Source organism: Bos indicus, chromosome 3 (genome assembly GCF_029378745.1).
Source record: "Bos indicus isolate NIAB-ARS_2022 breed Sahiwal x Tharparkar chromosome 3, NIAB-ARS_B.indTharparkar_mat_pri_1.0, whole genome shotgun sequence".
Classification (NCBI taxonomy): domain Eukaryota; kingdom Metazoa; phylum Chordata; class Mammalia; order Artiodactyla; family Bovidae; genus Bos; species Bos indicus.
In genome coordinates, this window is record NC_091762.1 from 456,351 (window position 1) to 480,046 (window position 23,696).

Genomic DNA, 23,696 nt, shown 5'->3' on the forward strand with positions numbered 1-23,696 from the left:
AACACTGTGATTTGAAGTGAGTCATATTTCTAACCAATAGCAAAAATGAAAGAAGTTAATTTTAAACAAATTCACAATACTCACAATTTTCACACTCAGGCTTGAAACTCCATGATCATGAAGTTCATCCTCAAATAGGAGAACTTCTTCGAAAAACTTAATCTGTTCTCTGGCTTTCAATTTCTCTGTATCTATATGATCTGTTGTAGGTACAACCTGAAAGAAAAAATTTAAGAATGGGCACATAAAAAAAAATTAAACAGTTTTCCTACCAATATTTTCTGCATACCCAGAGCATGGTTCTAAATTTTGATTTTATAGGTAGACACACAACATGAGATATATACCTTGTCCCTGAAAAACAGAAAATGTCCAATATTATAGCTTCACAACACATACAGTCAAAATTCATCATCTCATTCAAATCATGAAATAGGACACAGTAAAATCAACTGCTCTATTGTGACTATGAGAAAATTAACTATCTGAAAATTAGTCAATGTGAAGAATAAACTACTACTATCATAGAAGTTCAAAGCAGTTTGGTGCTATAAAAGTCTACTTATAAGACATTTTTTGCAACTTAAAAAAAATCTTTCCTATAAGAATGATGTTACATAGTTTAGATCTATCTCCAAGTCTACAAACAAAAGTGTTTTAAATATTGAGATAAATAAGAACTTTAGAGAAATTTTAAGGGAAACTCCTAGCATTCCAAAGAGCTTTAGAAGATACTGGCTATATTTTTTTCTAAGTATTATTTTACAGCTACAAGACACAAACATATAAAACCCAACAAAAGCACCAACAATCTCAAGGTGGGTCACATCAGTAATTCACTAAATCCAAGTATCTCCTAACGTAACATGAAAGTATGTTTTGTGGTACTATTCAATACTACATTCATTTTTACTATAAAATGTTCAGCTTTTCAACTCTTTAAAAAAGCTGTATCATGAATAAACACAACAAAGCAATGCCTGCCAAACTATAAGTATTTGGTATATGGTAGCTATTATTGTACTTTACTTAGAAGCTGTGAATAGGTCATTTTTTTTTCATTCAAGGACAGAATTAAGAAATTTAGAGTAGCTTCAGAAAACTGGATAAGAATTATAAAAATATGACAATGGATGTCTAAGTGATTACACAGACTTTGTAGGAAAATGGTTTTAGCTCCCTGTTAAGTAATGCAGAGGAGGAAAGGGTGCTATGAAAGAATCTGGCAGTTTGATTCCCAAGAGGTGAAAAAAATGTCCATAGTTCTTCCATGTTTACTTAGAGATGATATTTTAGCTCTCTACAATTTTATTTCAACATCCAGCAGACATGAGACCACAATGGAGGTGAAACTAAAGGGGGCGGAAGGACGGTGAGGGGTAGGGATAGGATTTAGGGCATATGACCAGTGCCTTGCATCACCTGCATGTTTGTGATCTATTTAAGACAAAGGTCCGTGCCTCTAGGACCGCCTAAGAGCATAAAACTTTAGTTAGTATTAAATAAATACAACTTTTAATTCCTTACTTTTTATTTAGTTTTAGTTCAAAGGAACACATTTGAAAGATCCTCCTTATAGATACATCTGATTTCCAAAAATTAACCATTACATCTCGTTAGTAAATGGCCATTTCACTAATATTTCAAATAAGCCTTCAGTAAGTGATTGGTGAACATGAATCCATCCGTTTGCCAAGTGAGTTCTCATAAAATGTTTGAAACAGAAAGACAAAAAATAATTAGATAACACGTGGATTAGGGAAATTCATTATATTTAGCTTAGCTATATACTATTTTCTTCATTAATAAGGAAAAATATGTTTAAAACTTTATATATCTCAGCCTTTTTTCTTCCTCAACTCCACTTATCTCCTCTCTAAACTCAAGCATCTGAAGAGGTAAAACAGTTAAACTTAAGAGATACTGAACATTTCTGGCTTCTGGCATTGTCAAAATAAATAATCTAGACAAACTTTCTTGCTGAAAGTGAAAGGTAAAAGTGAAAGTCGCTCACTTGTGTCAGACTCTTTGTGAGCCTATCAACTACACAGTCCATGGAATTCTCCAGGCCAGATTACTGGAGTGGGTAGCCTTTCCCTTCTCCAGGGGATCTTCCCAACCTAGGGATCAAACCCAGGTCTCCCGCATTGCAGGCGGATTCTTTACCAGCTAAGCCACAAGGGAAGCCCAAGAGTAGTAGAGTGGGTAGCCTATCCCTTCTCCAGCGGATCTTCCTGACCCAGGAATCGAATTGGGGTCTCCTGCATTGCCGGCAGATTCTTAACCAACTGAGCTATTAGGGAAGCCCAAGTAAGCTAAAGGCAATTTAAAAAGCGGGATGAAAAAAAAAAAAAAAACTTCTTAAAAGCATTATACAGCCAATGAAGTGAAGAAGGACTGGACTGAGATCTGGAAGAGGACTGGAGTCCAGAAAAGTGACACTGTTCAGTCTTCACCAGGAGCAGAGGCCTTGGAGAATTCCTTGCCCTGCTCCCAGTTTTGCAAAGACATCTCAAAGTACTACAGTGGATCCACAACTTCTTATATTACAGGCCCACTAAGCTAAAGGCAAAGGAGAAAAGGAAAGATATACCCATTTGAATGCAGAATTCCAAAGAATAGCAAGGAGAGATAAGAAAGCCTTCCTCAGTGATCAATGCAAAGAAACAGAGGAAAACAATGAGAAAGACTAGAGATCTCTTCAAGAAAATTAGAGATACCAAGGGAACATTTCATGCAAAGATGGGCACAATAAAAGAAATGGCATGGACACAACAGAAGCTGAAGATACTAAGAAGACGTGGCAAGAATACACTGAAGTGAAGTGAAGTGAAGTCGTTCAGTTGTGTCCGACTCTTTGCGACCCCATGGACTGTAGCCTACCAGGCTCCTCCGTCCATGGGATTTTCCAGGCAAGAATACTGGAGTGGGTTGCCATTTCCTTCTTCAGAATACACTGAAGAACTATACAAAAAAGATCTTCATGACCCAAACATCCAGGATGGTGTGATCACTCACCTAGAGCCAGACATCCTTGAATGTGAAGTCAAGTGGGCCTTAGGAAGCATCACTACGAACAAAGCTAGCAGAGGTGATGGAATTCCAGTTCAGCTATTTCAAATCCTCAAAGATGATGCTGTTAAGGTGCTGCACTCAATATGCCAGCAAATGTGGAAAACTCAGCAGTGGCCACAGGACTGGAAAAGGTCAGTTTTCATTCCAATCCCAAAAAGCAATGGCAAAGAATGTTCAAACTATAGCACAGTTGCATTCATCTCACACGTTAGCAAAGTAATGCTCAAAATTTTGCAAGACAGGCTTTAATAGTACATGAACCATGAACTTCCAGATGTTCAAGCTGGATTTAGAAAAGGCAGAGGAACCAGAAATCAAATTGCCAATATCCACTGGATCATAGACAAAGCAAGAGAATTTCAGAAGAACATCTACTTCCGCTTTATTGACTAAGCGAAAACCTTTGACTGTGTGGATCACAACGAAGTGTGGAAAATTCTTAAAGTGATGGGAATATCAAACCACCTTACCTGCCTCCTGAGAAATCTGTATGCAGGTCAAGAAGCAACAGTTTGAACTGGACATGGAAAACAGACTGGTTCCAAATCAGGAAAGGAGTACATCAAGGCTGTATATTGTCACCCTGCTTATTTAACTTATATGCAGAGTACATCAAGTGAAATTCCGGCTGAATGAAGCACAAGCTGGAATCAAGATTGCTGGGAGAAATATCAATAACCTCAGATATGCAGATGACACCACCCTTATGGCAAAAAGTGAAGAGGAACTAATGAGCCTCTTGATGAAAGTGAAAGAGGAGAGTGAAAAAGTTGGCTTAAAACAACATTTAGAAAACTAAGATCACGGCATCCAGTCCTATCACTTTATGGCAAGTAGAAAGGGAAACAGTGGAAACATGAGAGACTTTATTTTTTGGGGCTCCAAAATCACTGCAGATGGTGACTGCTGCCATGAAATTAAAAGATGCTTACTCATTGAAAGAAAAGCTATGACCAACCTAGACAGAACATTAAAAAGCAGAGACATCACTTTGCCAACAAAGGTCTATATACTCAAAGCTATGGTTTTTACAGTAGTCATGTATGGATGTGAGAGTTGGACTATAAAGAAAGTTGAGTGCCGAAGAATTGATGCTTTTGAACTGTAGTGTTGAAGAAGACTCTTGAGAGTCCCTTGGACTGCAAGAAGATCAAACCGGTCCATCCTAAAGGAAATCAGTCCTGGATATTCATTGGAAGGACTGATGCTGAAGCTGAAACTCCAATACTTTGGCCACCTGATGCGAAGAACTGACTCATTGGAAAAGACTGATGCTGGGAAAGACTGAGGGCAGGAGGAGAAGGGGACGACAGAGGATGAGATGGCTGGATGGCATCACCGACTCGATGGACATGGGTTTGAGCAAGCTCTGGGAGTTGGTGATGGACAGGGAGGCCTGGTGTGTTTCAGTCCATGGGGTCACAAAGAGCTGGACACAACTGAGCAACTGAAGTGAACTGAACTGAAACCTCAAGCTCTGATCCCATAAAAGAGGTTAGCAAACTAAGACTTCAGGCCAATGTGGTTTGCTACTTAGTTTTGTATGAATGCAAGCTAAGAATCATTTTCACATTTTTTCAAATGACTGTGGGGAAAATTTTTTTTAATATTTCATGAATAAAAAACTGTATGAAATGCAAATTTCCATGTCCATAAAAAACATTTGTTGAAACACAGCTGTGCCTACTTGTTTGCATATTGTCTATGGCTGCTTTCAACTACAACAGCACAGCTGAGTAACTGCAACATAACTCTATGGTCCTCAAAGCCTGTAATATTTACTATCTGATCCTTTACATAAACAGATTGCAGACCTATGGCCTTGACTATGAATGCCCTTAGTAGCTTATGAGAAATAAACAAAAATCCTCTGTGGAGGAAAATATCATCATCCTAGGATTCAAAGAAAATAAGGTATATTAGGAGTCAGTTCAGTTCAGCCGCTCAGTCGTGTCCGACTCTTTGCGACCCCATGAATCGCAGCACACCAGGCCTCCCTGTCCATCACCAACTCCCGGAGTTCACTCAGACTCACGTCCATCAAGTCAGTGATGCCATCCAGCCATCTCATCCTCTGTCGTCCCCTTCTCTTCCTGCCCCCAATCCCTCCCAGCATCAGAGTCTTTTCCAATGAGTCAACTCTTCGCATGAGGTGGCCAAAGTACTGGAGTTTCAGCTTTAGCATCATTCCCTCCAAAGAAATCCCAGGGCTGATCTCCTTTAGAATGGACTGGCTGGATCTCCTTGCAATCCAAGGGACTCTCAAGAGTCTTCTCCAACACCACAGTTCAAAAGCATCAGTTCTTCAGTGCTCAGCTTTCTTCACAGTCCAACTATGACATCCATACATGACCACGGGAAAAACCATAGCCTTGACTAGACAGACCTTTGTTGGCAAAGTAATGTCTCTGCTTTTGAATATGCTATCTAGGTTGGACATAACTTTCCTTCCAAGGAGTAAGCGTCTTTAATTTCATGGCTGCAGTCACCATCTGCAGTGATTTGTTGGTACTGATTTATTAGGAGTCTAGACACCGTAAATCAGAACCAACAGAAATAAGACAATAAAAGACACTAGAGACTCTAAATGCTGAAAATAACGAGGCCCAAGCTATAAACAACAAGGTACACTAGTTTTATTTCAAGGAAATAAAATTAAGGTTGAACATATCAAAAGAAACTAGGACATACTTTTCAAACAGAATTGTGATCAGGCAAATCCTGCTGGGGGTGCAGGGGGTGATGACAATCTTCTATTTCTTTTACTCTGTGGTTACATTAAACTGTATTTTCATATTTCATGAACTTTTATAAGTTATTTCACAATTTTCAAAGGCTTAAAAATGTACAAATATTCAAGCTAAAAATATTCTTGATACCTTGCAAGAAAAGTAAGTCTTGGTCACATCTTTCAAGTGAACGTCTCTCTATCTCTCACATCAGATGAAGGTTTATAATAGGGAAATTACTTGATATAAATACTTTCATATTTATCATATAAAGTTAATTAATAGCAAATGTTAAGAACCCAATGTTAAATTTCCTTTTCAAAAATTATTGAAAATAGTGTGTGTGTGTATGTACATCCCATTAGGAAATACCATGAAACTGCTATGTTTTATGGTGATTTCTTTCTTTAAAAAGAAAAAGAGATACAACTCCCATACTATAATTCACTGGTTTTTAGTATGTTCACAAGACTGTGTAGACATCCCTATTACCTAATTCCAGAACATATCATCACCCCAAAAAGAAACTGTCATACCCACTAGCAGTCTCTCTCCATTCCCCACTTCCCACAGTTCCTGGAAGCCACTACTCTAATTTTTTTTTATAGATTTGTTTTGCAAATCCTTCTGGAATCATATACGTGTAACTTTGTGTCTGGCTTCTTTCACTTGGCATAACATTTCCAAGGTATGTATCACTGTTTTGTTTCTTTTTCAAGACTAAATAATATTTCACTGTCTAGATATACCAGTTTTGCTTATCCAATGATGAACATCTGGGTAGTTTTCACATTTTAGCTATTATGAGTAATGCAGCTATGAATATTTGCATATAAGTTTTTATGTGGATATATAGTTTTCTCTCTTGAGTGTATACCTAGGAGTGAAATTGCTGGGTTACATGATAACTGTGTTTAACTTTATTTAATTGCTGGTGAGAAAAAATGAGTAACAAGAAATCTACCATGTAAATCATTTATAAGTGTACAGTTCAATAGTGTTAATTATATTCACATTGTTGTCAGACAGATCTCTAAAACTTTTTCATCTTGCAAAACTAAAACAGTATCAGAATTGTTAACCTACACTTCTGTGGTAAACAACTATAAAGAAGCCTACAGTATTTATATATGTTCTTCTTGCCTTTTATCTTACAAACTCCACTCATTTCCAATGTTTGTGTCAGCACGTTACCCCCGCCCTCCCACTTAATTTACTTTTAAAGCTCAAAATATTAAAGATTATATACAAATGGCCAAAAAGCATATGAAAAGATGCTCAGCATCACAAGTCATTAGGGAAATGCAAATCAAAACCTCTCACACACTGCTGGTAGAATGTGAAACGTATAGCTGCTATGGAAAATCGTACAGAGGTTCCTCAGAAAATTAAAAATAGAATTATTACCATGTGATCTAGCAATTCCACTTCTGGGTATACACTCGAAGAAATGAAAGCGGAATTCTGAAGAGATATTTGCACACCTATGTTCATAGCAGCACTATTCACCATAGTCAAGAGGAAGTGAATGGAAGAACAAAATGTGTATACATGCAATGGAATATCATCCAGCCCTAAAAAGGATGCGAAGTCTGACACATGCCACAACATGGATAAGCCTTGAGGACATTATGCTAAGTGACACAAGCCAGCCACAAAAAGGCAATGTATGGTTCCACTTACATGAGGTATCTAAAGTAGTCAAATTCACAATAACAGAAAGGAGAATGGCAGTTGCCAGGTGCTGAAGAAGGAAGAAATGGAGAAGTTCATGTTCAATAGGTATAGATTTTCAGTTTTTAAAAAGGAAGTTCTGGAGATTGGTGGCACAACAGCATGAATATACTTTAACACTAATTAATATGCTTGAAAATAACTAAGATAGTAGTTTTATGTTATATACATTTTTATCAAAAGGAAAAAAGAAAAAGAAAATTTAAGATACTGAATCATACTAAAATAACTGGGCAAATGTTCCAATGTGCTTTAAAAAAAAAAAAAAACTTTTTAAAATGCATGCACACTAAGCATGTTTTATTCCTAAAACACAGTATCAATAGAAGAGGCAACCTTGTACTTCTATCTTCCTGTATATCCAATTTATTTATTTAATAAGTGAAAGTTGCTCAGTCATGTCCAACTCCTTGCAACCCCATGACTATATAGTCCATGGATTTCTCCAGGCCAGAATACTTGAGTCGGTAGCCTTTCCCTTCTCCAGGGGATCTTCCCAACCTAGGGATCAAACCCAGGTCTCCCACATTGCAGGCGGATTCTTTATCAGCTGAGCCACAAGGGAAGCCCAAGAATACTGGAGTGGGTAGCCCATCCCTTCTCCAGTGGATCTTCCTGACCCAGGAATCAAACTGGAGTCTCCTGCATTGCAGGCAGATTCTTTACCAACTGAGCTATCAAGGAAGCCCATTTATTTTATAGGAAAGAAAAAAAAAAAACCAGCCAAATGTTGATAGGTTACTATGGGCCAGGTACATATTATGCATTTGACCTGTTTTCTCATAATATCTTCATACCATAATCTAAGAGAAGTGCCCATGGTAGCCCAGACAACAAATGACAAGGCTGGGTATGAATCCAGCAAGGTCAGTATTACTCCGTGACTGGCTCTCTCTCCTATTACACCATGATACAACTGAGGGTAATGGGTTAAACAATCTGAAGAGTGAGAAAACATTAAATATACACACACACCAGAAGCCACCAGCAACTAAAAAGCAAAAATTTAAGGGCAAAGGAAAGGCTTCATTCTAATGCCTCATTCTCTGATATTCTTACTATACATATAAAATACCTTCTCCTACACTGGCATACACTTCCTATATATACTAGGGCTTCTGAATAAGTGTTCTGAGGAACAGCTGAAGGATTAAATAATTAAAAATCTCAAATAATATTACAGGTCAAAAATATATATATTATAGGTCAAAAAATCCTTAGGTATTAAAAGAAAGTTAAATGTAAAATATGTTCCTATGAAAGTGATCTTCCGCATGTAACAAATGTGCTTAACAATAAGCTCTAGCATCAGTGTTACCCTACTAAGAGATACACACTTAAAGATCTTGAACCCATTTCTTCATCTACAAAATGAGAATAATGCCTATCTAACAAGATTATTTTGAGAGTTAAGCAACAAAGTCCTAACAATTTTACCTGGAAAATAGTCACTATTTTTTAAGGCAACAAAGGAACACATTTATCAACTCTATTTAGATCATAAAGCAAGAGATAAATACTATTTAGACAATGTATCTACTTTTATTTTTGGTATTTCAATAATATTAACTTGACATTTGAAATATGATACTATAATAATAGCAGCTGCTATTAAGATCTAATTGTGTTAACAGACACTGTGCTATAAACACTTAATACATATATTCTTTACTACATCACAACTGGTATTATCCTTAGTTTACCAAAGGCTTGAAAGTGAAAATGAAAGGTGCTCAGTTGTGTCCAACTCTTTGTGATCTCCTGGAATTCTCCAGGCCAGAATACTGGATCTTCCCAACCCAGGGAGGGAACCCAGGTCTCCCACATCGCAGGCAGATTCTTTACCAGCTGAGCCACAAGGGAAGCCCAAGAATACTGGAGTGGGTAGCCTATCCCTTCTCCGGCGGATCTTCCTGACTCAAAAATCGAACTGGGGTCTCCTGCATTGCAGGCAGATCCTTTACCAATTGAGCTATCTATCAGGGAAGCCCAAAGGCTTAGCAAAGATTAAATTGCTTTTCCAAGCTGTTAAGTACTGGTGCTGAGATTTGAACTAAGGTCTGCCAAAGCCTCAGCTCCTGACCACTAATGAGTGGTTGATCATACTGACATTTGTCAGCAACACCTTAGGACAAATCAGATGACAGGGTGAAGTGCCAATGAAGAGCACTGAGCATATGCCTTTCACCTCCTACTGCTCTCACACTCCTGTCTCCCACAAAGAAAGTCATCAGTATTGCATAAGGGAAAACAAATTCTCATTTCCTCACTTTCTGCAATGAAACAGCAAACGGTCTACACACTTTGAAAAGTTTTTCAATCAGGAATGAAAAGAGGGAATATTAATCTATAAAGTATTAACAGACTAGAATAACCTTCCTCCCCCATTAGACTGTAGTGGAGGGATTATTTGTCTGTACTCTGCTGTATCCATGACTCTATGTAGCTAAGCTCCCAATACGAGGCCTGCCGGTTCCACATTCCTAGTGTCATTTACCATGAAGTGAATCTCTTCTTAAGCAGGTCTTATACAGATGCAGTTTAAAATCAATACAGAGTTTCAGAATTCACTGAAAACTCCCACAGATAATTTTATATCAAAATTCTGCTATAAGGTAGATATTTCTGTTTATCCAATTTACTTATAAAATAGAATCAGATTAAATAACTTGCCTAAAGTCATACCTGATTCACACACAGTGCAGAGAGAAAAATAATCCCAGTTGTCTGACCAAAATTCCTCCCTGCCCACATATCCGTTTATCTGTAAAACTGCAAGCTACTAGCAAGCAGGGTTTGTCTAAAACACCTAATACAGTACACCAAGGACAATACATTTTAATGCTTCTTGATATTACATAATAACATTAAGGCAATCTGCCAACTACTACAACCATATTTTTAATAAAAATTGTTCCACTATGGCCTTCTTTTATTTTGTGCTGATAATCAATGAGCAAAATTCCCTCACAATAGGTTCTAAAGCCTCCCACAATACAAAGTAAGTAGGATGAAAGTAGCAGCATAAAATAACCCATTACTAGGAAGCTTTAATATTGAGACTATCCAAAGCAATCAATGATTTATAAAAGCAAAAAATAAGATTTACCTTTAACTTAAGTGATTCTCCAAGTAATGTTCCCTTATAATCCGTTGTATAGGTCCAATCATACGGTTTAATAACCTCTTTAGAGTGTTCGCCCTCCGTCCTCAAATACCAAAATGAGAAGGATCAGATTCAGTGAGGCAGAATATAGAACATCTGTATTCATTTTGTTGTTTAGCTGATAAGTCATGTCCAACTCTTTTGTGACCCCCTGGACTGTAGTATTCACGCATCACACCAAATTACATTCTATACATAATATAAAGTATCCTATTAATAAACACATATACTTGTCAAAATTCACTAATATAAGATCTTTCTTAGCTTTTCTGTACATGTATTGTTATTTAACCTGTTATTCATGAATTGATAATGTAGTCTCCCCAGTTAATCTGTATACTGCCTAAGGACATGGTTTTAAAGGTTTATACTTTTTTCAAAGAACCTAATACATAACAGGAACAAAATAAATAACTCTCGATTTGATTACAAAATAAAATACATTTTTCATTTTTCTTGATTTCAATCCTCCTTAGATTTTCAATGCAAATCATAAGCAAACATTTTTCTTCAAAAACAGGAACATTAAAGTATACAGTGTAATGTGTCTTCACTAAAGAACACTGAAAGCTCAAAAAACTAAAGCTTCCATAGCTCACCTCAACTATCATTCAATTTAACTCAAGAAGTACTAAAAAGGGGGTAATTGATCTCTTTTATCAATGAGAAAAATGAACTCTAGATTCAACTATCAAATTTAATAATAACACTAGCCCTTCATTCTAATAAAATATCACAACTGAATACTTTTTCAACTCTTTTCTATTTCAACCCCTAACTGCCCAGGTTCTCACCTGCTTTCCTGCCACTCTTCAGCACAGGCTACTTTAAGCATTCCTTGGTAGTTGTTCACACATCTTAATGCATCTGTAGCATTGAACTCAATTCCAAAGCCAGAGCCATGCTGGATTCTTAAAACATTGTCTCCAAACATCATTTCGGGGAGAGACGGCATATGCAATTCATCAGCTAACCTATGCGTAATCAAAAGGCAGGAGGATTATTTTATATCACTGTTGGCACTCTTGTTTCCTTCTGATCTCCACAGAATACCTTCTACTCCTAAGTGAGTTAAATAATATGATTTAATAAGATGATACAGTTGTGAAGTCTATAAATGCTTTCATCATCCATTGTCTTTGTGTATACCTTTTTGGCCTGTACTAGGTAGTGGGCTAAATAACAAGATAAGTAATAAACAAATGTACAAAAAATACATAATATAATGTCAGCTAGTAATAAGTGATACACGAAAATTGAAGCAAAGCAATGGAAGGGTACCATTTAAGGTAGGATGATCAAAGTCTGAGATAATTGAATCTGAGCCTCAAAACTATCCTGTGAGCTAAGAAAGGCTCAGAGAACTTAAGTAGCTAACTGAAATCACAGAGCTAGTAAGTGGTAAAACTAGGCCTCTTTCCATTATACTGGCCTGCTTTATAAAAACTTGGACCTCACCTGGCTAGTCTTATTACACAAGAAAGTTATATTAGACCTACTATGAGGCCAAGATCACAAATTATTAACTCACAGATATGTTACGACTAGCCTACACAGAATACTTTTTTAATATTTGAAATAACTGGCGAAATTATCGAGTTGCCAATAAAAATGGAGAGATTTTTGAGAAATCTGGACTTTCGGTTTCTCTTTGGAAAATAAAAAGGAAGATTTGGCCAATACTGCACCTGTATTTCCACATGACACCAACTGGCTGGAACAGAGTAGAGGCTTCTCTCTTTACGTGGGGTATGAGCTTGCTGGTTCACCAGTCCCCTTGACTCTTTAGAAAGCTGAGTTTGTAAGCCCTGTTTTAAAGATTTTTAAGTGGCTACTAGTTACTTCTGGAAAAAGTAACTCTACGTATAGGTTTTTTGTTGTTGTTGTTTAGTTGTTATGTCTGACTCTTTTGCCTACCAGAGTCCTCTGTCTCTGGCATTTCCCAGACAACAATACTGGAGTGGGTTGCCATTTCCTTCTCCAGGGGATCTTTCTGACCCAGGGATTGAATCTGTGTCTCTTGCATTGGTAGGTGAATCCTTTACCATTGAGCCACCAGGGAAGCCCTTTATGTATAGGTTACCATGCCTTATAACCCTATCACCTCAGTTACAAACAGGACATTCAGTTTAGGGATGGAAGTTCAGCTTCTCAAACAACGGCAATTATCTATGGGCTGGCAGGAACCCCTGAATTTTAGCCTGAGAACTCTGCCCAATACAGTCATGCTGAATTGAATAACGGCCAATTAAATTTATTCTGATCCCTCTTTTCATAAGTTTGGATGACAGTTAAATAAAGCACAAACCAAGAGATATGGCATGACACAGAACCATGAGGTAGAGAGGAGGGGAGAGTGAACACTTTAAGTAACAGCCAGAGAAGCAGACAGAGCAAAGGAGAAACTGAAAAATAAGGATAATAAGATTAGAAACATCTATAGTTGTTTTGGTCATAAGAACTGTTCATTTTCTGAGCTAAATCCTGTGTTTAATTATTTCTTCATGTACTATTAAATTCTCATCACTCAAGGCAACCGAGGTGGACAGGGATGGGAAGGGGGCTGAGGGGTGGGGCAGGGATTCTCTTTTCCTTGCAACCTGAAAGCATAACTAACACAGAGGCTCCATGGAAGCAATTTTCTAATTATCTTTTATATCAATTTTTTAATTTTACTGCTTTCAGAAAATTTTCAAAAAGTATTAGGTACTTTGTTCACAAACAAAAACTTTAAAATGTTATTTCATCTTTTCCTACTGATCAAAGATCATCATATTTAACAAACTTGTTAAGACAAGGTCCTCAAGTTCGAGGGTTTATACCTCTAGCTGCTCTAGAATGTAGGTATCTGCCCCTGAAACACCCTGATCCCTTTTTATTTTGTTTTAACCTATCAAAGGCTGGAAAAAGCAAACAAGCACACATCTTTAAACTGCATAATGAATAAAAAGAGAACAGGAAAAATAATAATAATTCATTTATTAGGGCAAAGAGACTGTAGGGATCTTTTCTCCTTCCTTACATTTCTAATACAGTTATAAAGTATGCAATAGAGTCCAAAGTTTAAAAATGCTTTGAATGAAGTTCTAATGGATCCTGAACAAAGCACAGGATTTTAGTGCAAGTGGTATATGACAGCTACTTTAGCAGATCAGGTTTTCTTTTTTTTTCCTTTTTTAAGACTTCCAGATTTTTGAAAGCTATATAGCTATACAGGTTAGGTAAGGTGAAACAATATATTACAGAATGTATTTTTACATAAAGCTAACAAAGATCTATGTATATCCCAAGACCACAATTATCCTCTTTCCAGTTGCTTTAAATCTATTCCCAATTAGACATACCAATCAAATATTGTAAAAACTATGCATAAACAAATTATTTAAACTTTTAATGTAAAAAATATTGATAGTAGAAACATCTATTTCATTCCTGGATCATCAAAGCCTCACCACTTTTAAGAATGAAGATGGGTTCTAATTTTACCATGACTGCCCAGAAGAGAAGTTAATGTACCACAGCCCCATGTTTCCATAGGCTTCCTATCTCTGCTGAATTTTCTGTTCTCACATAACAATTATATTAATTTTGGCTATGAAACAAAGAAAAAAACACTAAAAAATTAAAGCTGCTATTTCTTATAGGAAAACACCTTTGCCAGTAAAATTCTCAACTTGTTGCAAGCTTTAAAAGGTGATAATGAAAAAAGCAAATACACCCACTGAGGGAAACCAGCACTTGCTCACTTAGATTTTCAGAAGAACTATGTCAATTTACATTCCACCCTCGGGCAAAAATTAAGAAAAAAAGTACCAAGAATTTAATCAAATTTATATTCTTTGACTCAAAATATCAGCTTTGGGAAATCTGTAATAAAGAAATAATCCCTAATGCAGGGAAGAAAAAACTACGTACATTAATACTCATAATCATCTCATTTATAACAATAAAGAAACAATCTAATGATAAGGAAATAAATAGTTATGTAAACTGTTGTCTGGGTTTCCCAGATGGTGCAGTGGTAAAGAATCCACCTGCCAATGCAGGAGATGTAAGAGACACGGGTTCGATCCCTGGGTCAGGAAGATTCCCCTGGGGTAGAAATGGCAATCCACTCCAATATTCTTGCCTGGAAAATTCCTTGAACAGAGGAGCCTGGCAGGTTACAGTCCAGGGAGTCACAAGACAGACATGACCAAGCGACTGAGCACACAAACAACTGTCTATCCAAATGATAAAACATTACAGAATCATTAAAAATATTTAAAAGGAGAATATAATAATGTTGAAAAATGCTTATGATACAACAGTAAGGAAAAAAATCAGGCTCACTGTTTATTCATCAGATCTCTGTGTTTATGTATATAAGCACATACCAGTGATCTAACATTTTAAGTTGCACATCTTTAGGGTGATACCTGATACCATTAATTTTCATCATAAATTTAAGTAAAATTTATTCTTTTGTTATTAGGAAATAGAAAATAACAAATACTAGAAAGATCAATACTCCCATGCAAATGCCATAGACATGACAGACAGCGAAAATATTATTTTAAAAAAAGAGAGAAAAGAAAATATGGTTTACATATACAACGGAATATTATGCAGCCTTTAAAAGTAGAAAACTCTGCAATCTGTGACGGCATGTATGAACCTAAGAACATTATGCTAAGTAAAACAAACCAGTCATAGAAAGACAGACACTACATGATTCCACTTATTCATAGAATCAAAGAGTGAAATGATAGTTGCCAAGGGTTGGAGGAAGGGAAAAACAAGTTGCTAATCAATAGATGTAAAATTTCAGGCAAGCAAGATGAATAACTTCTAGAGATCTGCTATACAACACTGTCCCTATAGCCAATAATAATGCATTCTAAATTTATTAATTTGTCAGGAGGGTAGAATTCATATTAAGTGTTTTTACCACAATAAAACAAAATTTTTAAAAAAAGAAAATATTAAATACTTAAAAGACTAAATAGGATGGATTATAATCAGAATAAACATTTCATAAAAAGATTAGATATAAATAACCTGCAACCACTGCAAAGTGCATATGAAATATAAACTAACATAAGATGTGATTCTGTGGATTTTCCCAACATATCTGAAAAAATCTGGTAGTCCTCTGAAATACTCCAGTTATATATATGTCAAAAAAAATACCTGCCAATAACTTACATTTCTTCAAACATCCTAAATTCAGATTATCTTGAATACAGGCCAAACAGAGTATTTTAACCCCATTTTTAATGGCAAATTTTACTCTTTGTAACATACAGGTAATCCCAGGGACAGCGGAGTCTGGTGGGCATAGACTATGGGGTCGCACAGAGTTGGACATGACTGAAGTGACTTAGCAGCAGCAGCAGCAGCATGCCTATTTATAAGGTCAAAGAAAAGTCAGCAGTGGCCACAGGACTGGAAAAGGTCAGTTTTCATTCCAGTCCCAAAGAAGGGCAATGCCAAAGAACGTTCAAACTACCATACAACTTCACTCATTTCACATGCTAGCAAATGCTCAAAATCCTCCAAGCTAGGTTTCAATAGTACATGAACCAAGAACTTCCAGATGTGTAAGTTGGATTTAGAAAAGGCAGAGGAACCAGACATCAAATTGCCAACATCCACTGGATCACAGAGAAAGCAAGGGAATTCCAGAAAAACATCTGCTTCATTGACTATGCTAAAGCCTTTGACTGTGTGGATCACAACAAACTGGAAAACTCTTGAAGAGTTGGGAATACCAGACCAGACCACCTTACCTGCCTCCTGAGAAACCTGAATGCAGGTCAAGAAGCAACAGTTAGAACCCAACATGGAACAACAGACTGGCTCAAAATCAGGAAAGGAGTACATCAAGGCTGTATATTGTCACCCTGCTTAGTGCTAGTTAGTGCTAATGAAAGTCTCTCAGTTGTCTCTGACTCTTTGCAGTCCATGGAATTCTCCAGGTCAGAATACTGGAGTTCCCAACCCAGGGATCGAACCCAGGGTCTCCGACATCGCAGGTGGATTCTTTACCAGCTGAGCCACCAGGGAAGCCCCTGCTTCTAAATTTATATGTACAGTATATCATGAAAAATGCCAGGCTGGATGAAGCTCATTGCCTGAATCAATAACCTCATATAGGCAGATGACACCACCCAGATGGCAGAAAGCAAAAAGGAACTAAAGAGCCTCTTGATGAAGATGAAAAAGGAGAGTGAAAAAGCTGCTTAAAACTCAACATTCAAAAAACTAAGATCATGGCATCCAGTCCCATCACTTCATGGCAAATAGATGGGGAAACAATGGAAACAATGACAGACTTTATTTTCCTGGACTCCAAAATCACTGCAAATGGTGACTGAAGCCAGGAAATTAAGACACTTGCTCCTTCAAAGAAAAGCTATGACAAGTCTAGACAGCATATTAAAAAGCAGAGACATCACTTTGCCAACAAAGGTCCGTCCAGTCAAAGCTATGGTTTTTCCAGTAGTCATGTCTGGATGTGAGAGTTGGACCATAAAGAAGGCTGAGCACCAAAGAATTGATGCTTTTGAACTATGGTGCTGGAGAAGACTCTCGAGAGACGCTTGGACTTCAAGGAGATCAAACCAATCAATCCTAAAGGAAATCAATCCTGAATATTCATTAGAAGGACTGATGCTGAAGCTGAAGCTCCAATACTTTGGCCACCTGACGCAAAGAGCCTACTCACTGGAAAAGACCCTGATGCTGGGAAAAATTGAGGGCAGGAGGAGAAGAGGACGACAGAGAACAAGATGGTTGGATGGCATCACCGACTCAATGGAGACAAGTTTGAGCAAACTCTGGGAGTTAGTGAAGGACAGGGAAGCCTGGCATGCTGCAGTCCATGGGGGTCACAAAGAGTCAGATTCACTGAGCAACTGAACAACAAATTTATAAGGCCAAGAAGACAGGAAGCCTTTATAGGATTAAGATGCCTTAACTCATTAAAGGAAATTTCACTAATTCAAAGAAAAGTGAAAGCGTTAGTTGCTCAGTTGTGTCTGACTCTTTGTGACCTTGTGGACTGTAACCCACCAGGTTCCTCTGTCCATGGAATTCTCCAGGCAAAAATACTTGAGTGGGTTACCATTTCCTTCTCCAGGGGATCTTCCCAACCCAGAGATAGAACCCGGGTCTCTTACTGCAGGCAGATTCTTTACCATCTGAGCCATTATTAATTCAAAATTTTCCTAATTCACTTAAATATTAATATACAATAACCAGCGACAATCAGCTCAGTGGTTGTCCAGAGCACTTCTCAAAGCCAAACACGCATCAGAAAAAAAAGGTTAGAGTCACTGTTTGGTGGTCTGCTGCCGGTCCAATCCACGGCAGCTTTCTGAATCTGGGGGAAACCATTACATCTGAGATGTATGCTCAGCAAACTGATGAGGTACATTGAAAATTGCAAAGGGTGCAGCCAGCACTGGTCAACACGAAGGACCCAATTCTTCTCCACAGCAATGCCTGACTGCAGGTTGCACAATCAATGCTTCAAAAGTTGAATGAATTGGGCTACCAAGTTTTGCCTCATCCTCCATATTCACCTGACCTCTCACCAACTGATGACCACTTCTCCAAGCATCTCAACTTTTTGCAGGGAAAACGCTTCCACAACAAGTAGGAGGCAGAAAATGCTACCAAGAGTTCATTGCTGAATCCCAAAGCACAGATTTTTAAACTACAGAAATAAACAAACATTTCTCACAGGTAAAAATGTGATGACTGTAATGGTTCCTATTTTGATTAATAAAGATGTGCTTTATTAGTTACAACGATTTAAAATTCACAATCCGAAATCACAATTAGATTTGCACCAGCACTGAACTGAATATATACCACAATTTTATATATATATGGTGCAATATGTAGCAGAAAGTTATACAACAGAGGAAAACTCAGAGAATAACTCAACCTGTGGTGGGATGAAACAAAATTTTTCTTAGTGACTCTAAAAGAAAGTTACCTTTTTACTAATTATGATACTAAACATCCTTTCAAACTCTCTTCTGGTCACTTTCCTCTGCCTAAATCTGTCATTGCTCCCTAGAGTTTCACCTCATGACCTTTTTCTTTTCTTCTGGATGATTTCTAGACAATCTTAATGCACTCTCAAGCCTCCAGGTACCAACTGATGATTCCCAAACATAAACCCATAAATAAATCATCTTTTTTAAGCTCCAAGATAAGTGCCTAAGACATCTCCACTTTATAAACTACACTCAATTCATCTTTCAACAAACTAAACTCATCCTCCATCCAACACCTGCCCCCAACTGCTCTTCCTCCTGTATTTCTCACCATATCCAATGGCAAAACTTTCCATAACCCAAGCCAGAAATCTTGCCAAGGGTATAGATTCTTCCTTTTACCCTTACTCCTCCTATTAAGTGACCATCAAATCACTTAATCTCTAAAACCTCTCCTCTCCTCTCTACCCTTCTAACTGATCTCTTTCCCCAGTCCTGCAACCCTCCAATCCAACCGCCACATCATGTTCAGATTCTTTGTTCAGATCCTTCAGAGTGTACATCTGATGTCGTCCCTTAGTATAAAATAACACCTGCTGGTAGTCAGATAAAATCCAACAAAACTCCTTAGCCTGGCATAAAAGTTCTCTCCGTGGTATCTTCGCTGCTCCGGAGCCTATCTGCCACTGGCTTCTCACTGCAGTTCTTCCCTTCTAATACCTCATGCTCTAATCACACAGGAACTGTTCTTCATGCCTCCCACTCTCTCTGACTCCCCTGGCTTTGTAAGTCCCCCTGGACCTCCCCATACCTTGTCAAGATTCAGCTCGGGCATCACAATGCATCACGGTTGTCACTCTCACTGGCCCTGCGGCGCTACACACGAGCCCAGCCCCACCCCATCCCACCGTCTTTAGTAAGATCCATTTCAGGCACCTCAATTTCCTGGATGCCTTGTTCCCCACCTCAAAAAAAAAAAAAAAAAAAAAATTCCCAAATAACCCTGCAGGTACACCTCTATCAATTCACACTGTACAACTGTGTCTTTCACAAGACTGTGAATTCCTCGAAGAAGAGGCTTTCATCTTCTGTATCTCAAGCGCCTGGCATGGCACCTGACATGTTAAAAACCAAGCATATATACCACCCCCGTTATTAACCCTCAAGAAAATAGGTCACAGCCACCCAGAAATAATCTAAAGGTGGCGCCGGCTTTGGCAGGTAGAGACCTACGGGAGGGGGCAGTCCACCAGAACAGTCATACTCTACTCAAACCCCGGCGGAGTGACTGTTTCACGAAGCCAGAGCCTGGCGAACCCGAACCGAAGGACAGGAAGTAGTGACAGGAATATTTCCTGGTGTTGTCAATTCAAAGGTCCCGTCCAGAGGGACACGAGCCTCCGCCCTAGAGGAGGGCTGGGGCTTCGCAGGCCTCGCTCTGCCTCCCGCCCAGGCCGAGCTCCAAGGCCCGCAACCCCGATCCCAGCCCTAGAGCCTCACTTCTCCACATCCGCCGACTTCATGATGTGGGTCTTGGATGCCGTTAGCTTCCAGGGCCCGAAGGAGAAGTCCTGGTGGCTACTCTGGAAGCCGTGGATCATCATGGCCGCGGCAAGGCCAGCGTGGGCCACACGGAACAGGTTGGAGCACCGGCGGCAGCGGTAGCGGCGGCAGATACCGGTCCCTCCTCCTCCCTCCAGCCCAGCAGCCTAGCCGTTACCATGCCCGGCCCCGCCCCACCCCGCCCCCTGCCGGCGACACGGACTCAAGCCCTCCTTTCCGCCTCCTTCTCCGTCCCTCGACTTTTTGCTTCCGGGACCAGTTGCCGAGGTTGTGTGACCCACGTCTTACGTCACGACGCACCTGAAAAAGGTGGGGAGAAAATGCCGAGGGGCGAGGCTTCGGCTGCAGGGGAAGTGGTTAGGGGCGTGCACATCATTGGATGACATCATCTTGGCCCCTTCGGGGGAAGCCCAGTTTGGAGAATCCGACGTGATCCCTGTAGACCTTGCAAAGCAGTGAACTACTTTGCGTGTTACTGATTTGGTGTAGAGGAAATGCCCAATAATTTTCCGTTGAGGACAAAGTTTTAAAATCACTTAGAGTTTAGGAGGTTCAGCATCAAGTCCGGCAAGACAAGTGGACCTTTAAAATTTCATCCTTCAGACATTTCAAGACTGTCCTGATCTAGCTATTACCTAAGCTTCTGTTACAGTGGAAATAACACTGGAGATCTGGTGCTACATCCACCGTTGCAATGCTGTTCTGTGCATGCTTGGCAATTGTTGTTTAGTCGCTAAGTGTTGTCCCACTCTTTTAGGACCCTATGGAGTGTATGTAGCCTGCCTGGCTCCTCTGTCCATGAGATTTCCCAGGCAAGAATACTGGAGTGGGTTGCCATTTCCTTCAGGAGATCTTCCTGACCCAGGGATTGAACCCTCGTCTGCTGCTTTGCAGGTGGATTCTTTACCCCTGAGCCGCCAGGGAAGCCCAATCCTTGGTAAAACACTTAACTAATGATTTGGTTTCAGCTGCCTCAAAATGATATGATTTTATGTTAGAGGATCTCCCAAATCTTTCTTTCCGGCTTCATTTCCAGCAACTCCTCTCAGGTCTACTCACCTGCACTCCTCCCTACTACTGAGACCTTACTCTTACTGTTCTATATGCGTGAAACTGTCATACTCAAACCTGTCCCACTTCAGAGTCAACCTGGAACTTTTCTAAAAGTATAGATTCCCCAGTCCCTGTATTGTAGAATCCAAAGTCACAAACACACCTCAGAGAACACTCAAAACAGTGGAGTACAGTTTATTACACCAGCATGTCCAAGGGGAATAGTTTCCCAACAAGAACCCAAATGATTTCGGAGGACTTGATTTTATACCCACCCCCCACATGACTGGATACATATCAGTAATTAGTTTTACAACATGCAGGTGTGGAAGAATTAACAGTTACAAGACACAAGTGCAGGCACTATCATTAATCTAACTGAGACAACCTGATCTTTCCTTCCAATCTTTGTTTGCTGTCTGTAGGAAGGGGTTTCCTGGTTTTTCTTCAATGATGGTAAACAGGGTTCAAGCCCAGTTCACATCCTGCCTTAAGATGGTTGACAGTCTTCAAGATGGAATCCGTCTTGCTCTCCTCCCAGCAGCCCCAACACCTGTGCTTTTCACTAGATTGGAATGATCATCCTTGGAATGATACATCTCCTTCAAAAGGATTTTCCTGAACCCTAGAGCTGGATTTAATCACTTCTTTCTTTGAGCCAACATGTTGATTTGTCAACTTCTCTCACTTCAGTTACCACTGTTAATTCATTAATCCAAATGTCAAAATTTGAGCACCTGCTATTTGCCAAGAGTTTATTTTATTACAAAACAGCACTCACCCCCTTACTTACAACAGAGATTGACAATGGAATTCTAATATATGATTTCAGTGATTCATGGAAAGACTCACTGCCCCTCAAAATATGTTATCCATCTGTCACATTTTATCTAAAATTTTAATTGCTTTTCAATATGGCAACAGGCCATTGATTGGCTTAGTTGGTCATTTACATCTTAGTATAAATGATTTTTATATCATTTTCTATGAGCTGGCTTTGAGGTAGCCTTGATAGAGAAGTACCAGGCCACCCTATCCAAAGCTGAGTCAGTGCTTTTCCACCTGTTCTCCTAAAACATTTATTCCCTTCCAAAATTTTCCTAGAAAAGATATGGTGAAGATTTCTTATTAGAAGGGTATGTTAATTTAAATCTAAAATCTAAAAATTAAACCAATTATCTCGATGGCCTCCAATTCAGAAATGTGTTAGGGGACTTTAAAATTCTTTGAGTATATAAGAAAATGAATCTTTAAAAGTACAATATCAAGCACTCACACATTAGGAAAAGAGATATTTAGGCATTAACAGGGTATTTTTCAGTGTCTATTCAAGAATCATCATGCAAGACTTCCCTGGTGGTCCAGTGGTTAACACTCCATTCTCCCAATACAATGTGCATGGATTTGATCCCTGGTTGAGGAACTAAAATCCCACATGCTAAATGGCTAGGCCAAAAACCAAAGAGAGCCAGAGCCATCATGCAACAACTGTCTACTTTATAAAGCTGGTTCTTAGGATGGAATAATTCCTGGGACTTGATGGGGATGATGGGGAGGGTGGATTTATTTTCAACCAAATTGACAAAGTATGTTAGAGTCACCAAATCAAATCATCTACAAGTTTATCAAGATTCAGTTCTGAGAACAGTCAGCTGGTTATTATAGAAATTAACTCATTCCACAAACATTTTTGGGCACCTATTATGATGCCAGAAAGTTTTAGGTACAAGGACAGAGCAGTGGATAAAAAAGGCAACATCTCTTTCATCTTGGAGTTCTAATGGAAAAATAAAAGACAGGTAATAAGTAAATACAAAATTTATAATTTCAGATATGGATAAATTCTGTGCAGAATGTTGAGCGAATTAAGTGGAAATGCATGTATGTGTGTGTTTGTGTGTGTGTGTTTGGGAGGTGGGGAGACTATGTAGATGAAGTGATCAGAAGAACCCTATCGATGGAGGTAACGTTCAAGCATAGACTTGCTGATAATAAAGAAGATCCATGAGAAAATCTGACAGAACATTCCAAGCATCAGGTATTCAGGTCTAGAGGAGGCAATGGACTTGTCACATTTTAGGAAGAGCAAGAAGGCCAGTGTGACTGGAGTAAGAGGAAACTGGGAAGAGTCCAGAGAGGCAAGTAAGTTCTCCACCACATAGATAATGTGTAAGCTATATCATGTTCTCTCTTGGCAAGCTTATCAAATTAATGTATATGTCTTTCAAAAACAAAAACAAAAAGTTTTGTTAAGCAGAGGCTCATTGTCTCTAAATAGCCTGTAGCATTTATGAAGGTCTATTGTTTAGAGCTTGTTGCTGTTGTTGTTCAGTCGCTAAGTGGTATCCATCTCTTTTGTGACTCCATGGACTGTAGCCTGCCAGG

The 23,696-nt window shown here is 38.7% G+C and overlaps 1 protein-coding gene across 3 annotated transcripts in view; it reads right to left on the minus strand.

Annotated features, from left to right (window-relative positions):
• Window positions 1-20,429, minus strand: part of TIPRL (TOR signaling pathway regulator) — a 70,960-nt gene extending 50,531 nt beyond the window's left edge. The window contains exons 1-5 of one of the 3 annotated variants that reach the window (XM_019986375.2): window positions 20,196-20,419; window positions 12,393-12,512; window positions 11,499-11,678; window positions 10,648-10,747; window positions 85-216 (exon numbers count right to left, since the gene is read on the minus strand). In XM_019986375.2, coding sequence (XP_019841934.1) covers window positions 85-216; window positions 10,648-10,747; window positions 11,499-11,678; window positions 12,393-12,406 — 426 coding nt within the window. In that variant the 5' untranslated portion in view covers window positions 12,407-12,512; window positions 20,196-20,419. Of the gene's footprint in view, window positions 1-84; window positions 217-10,647; window positions 10,748-11,498; window positions 11,679-12,392; window positions 12,513-20,195 lie in introns of all 3 variants that reach the window. The other 2 variants (XR_011564670.1, XM_019986367.2) reach the window with 2 other exon arrangements.
• Window positions 20,430-23,696: the final 3,267 nt, after the last annotated feature.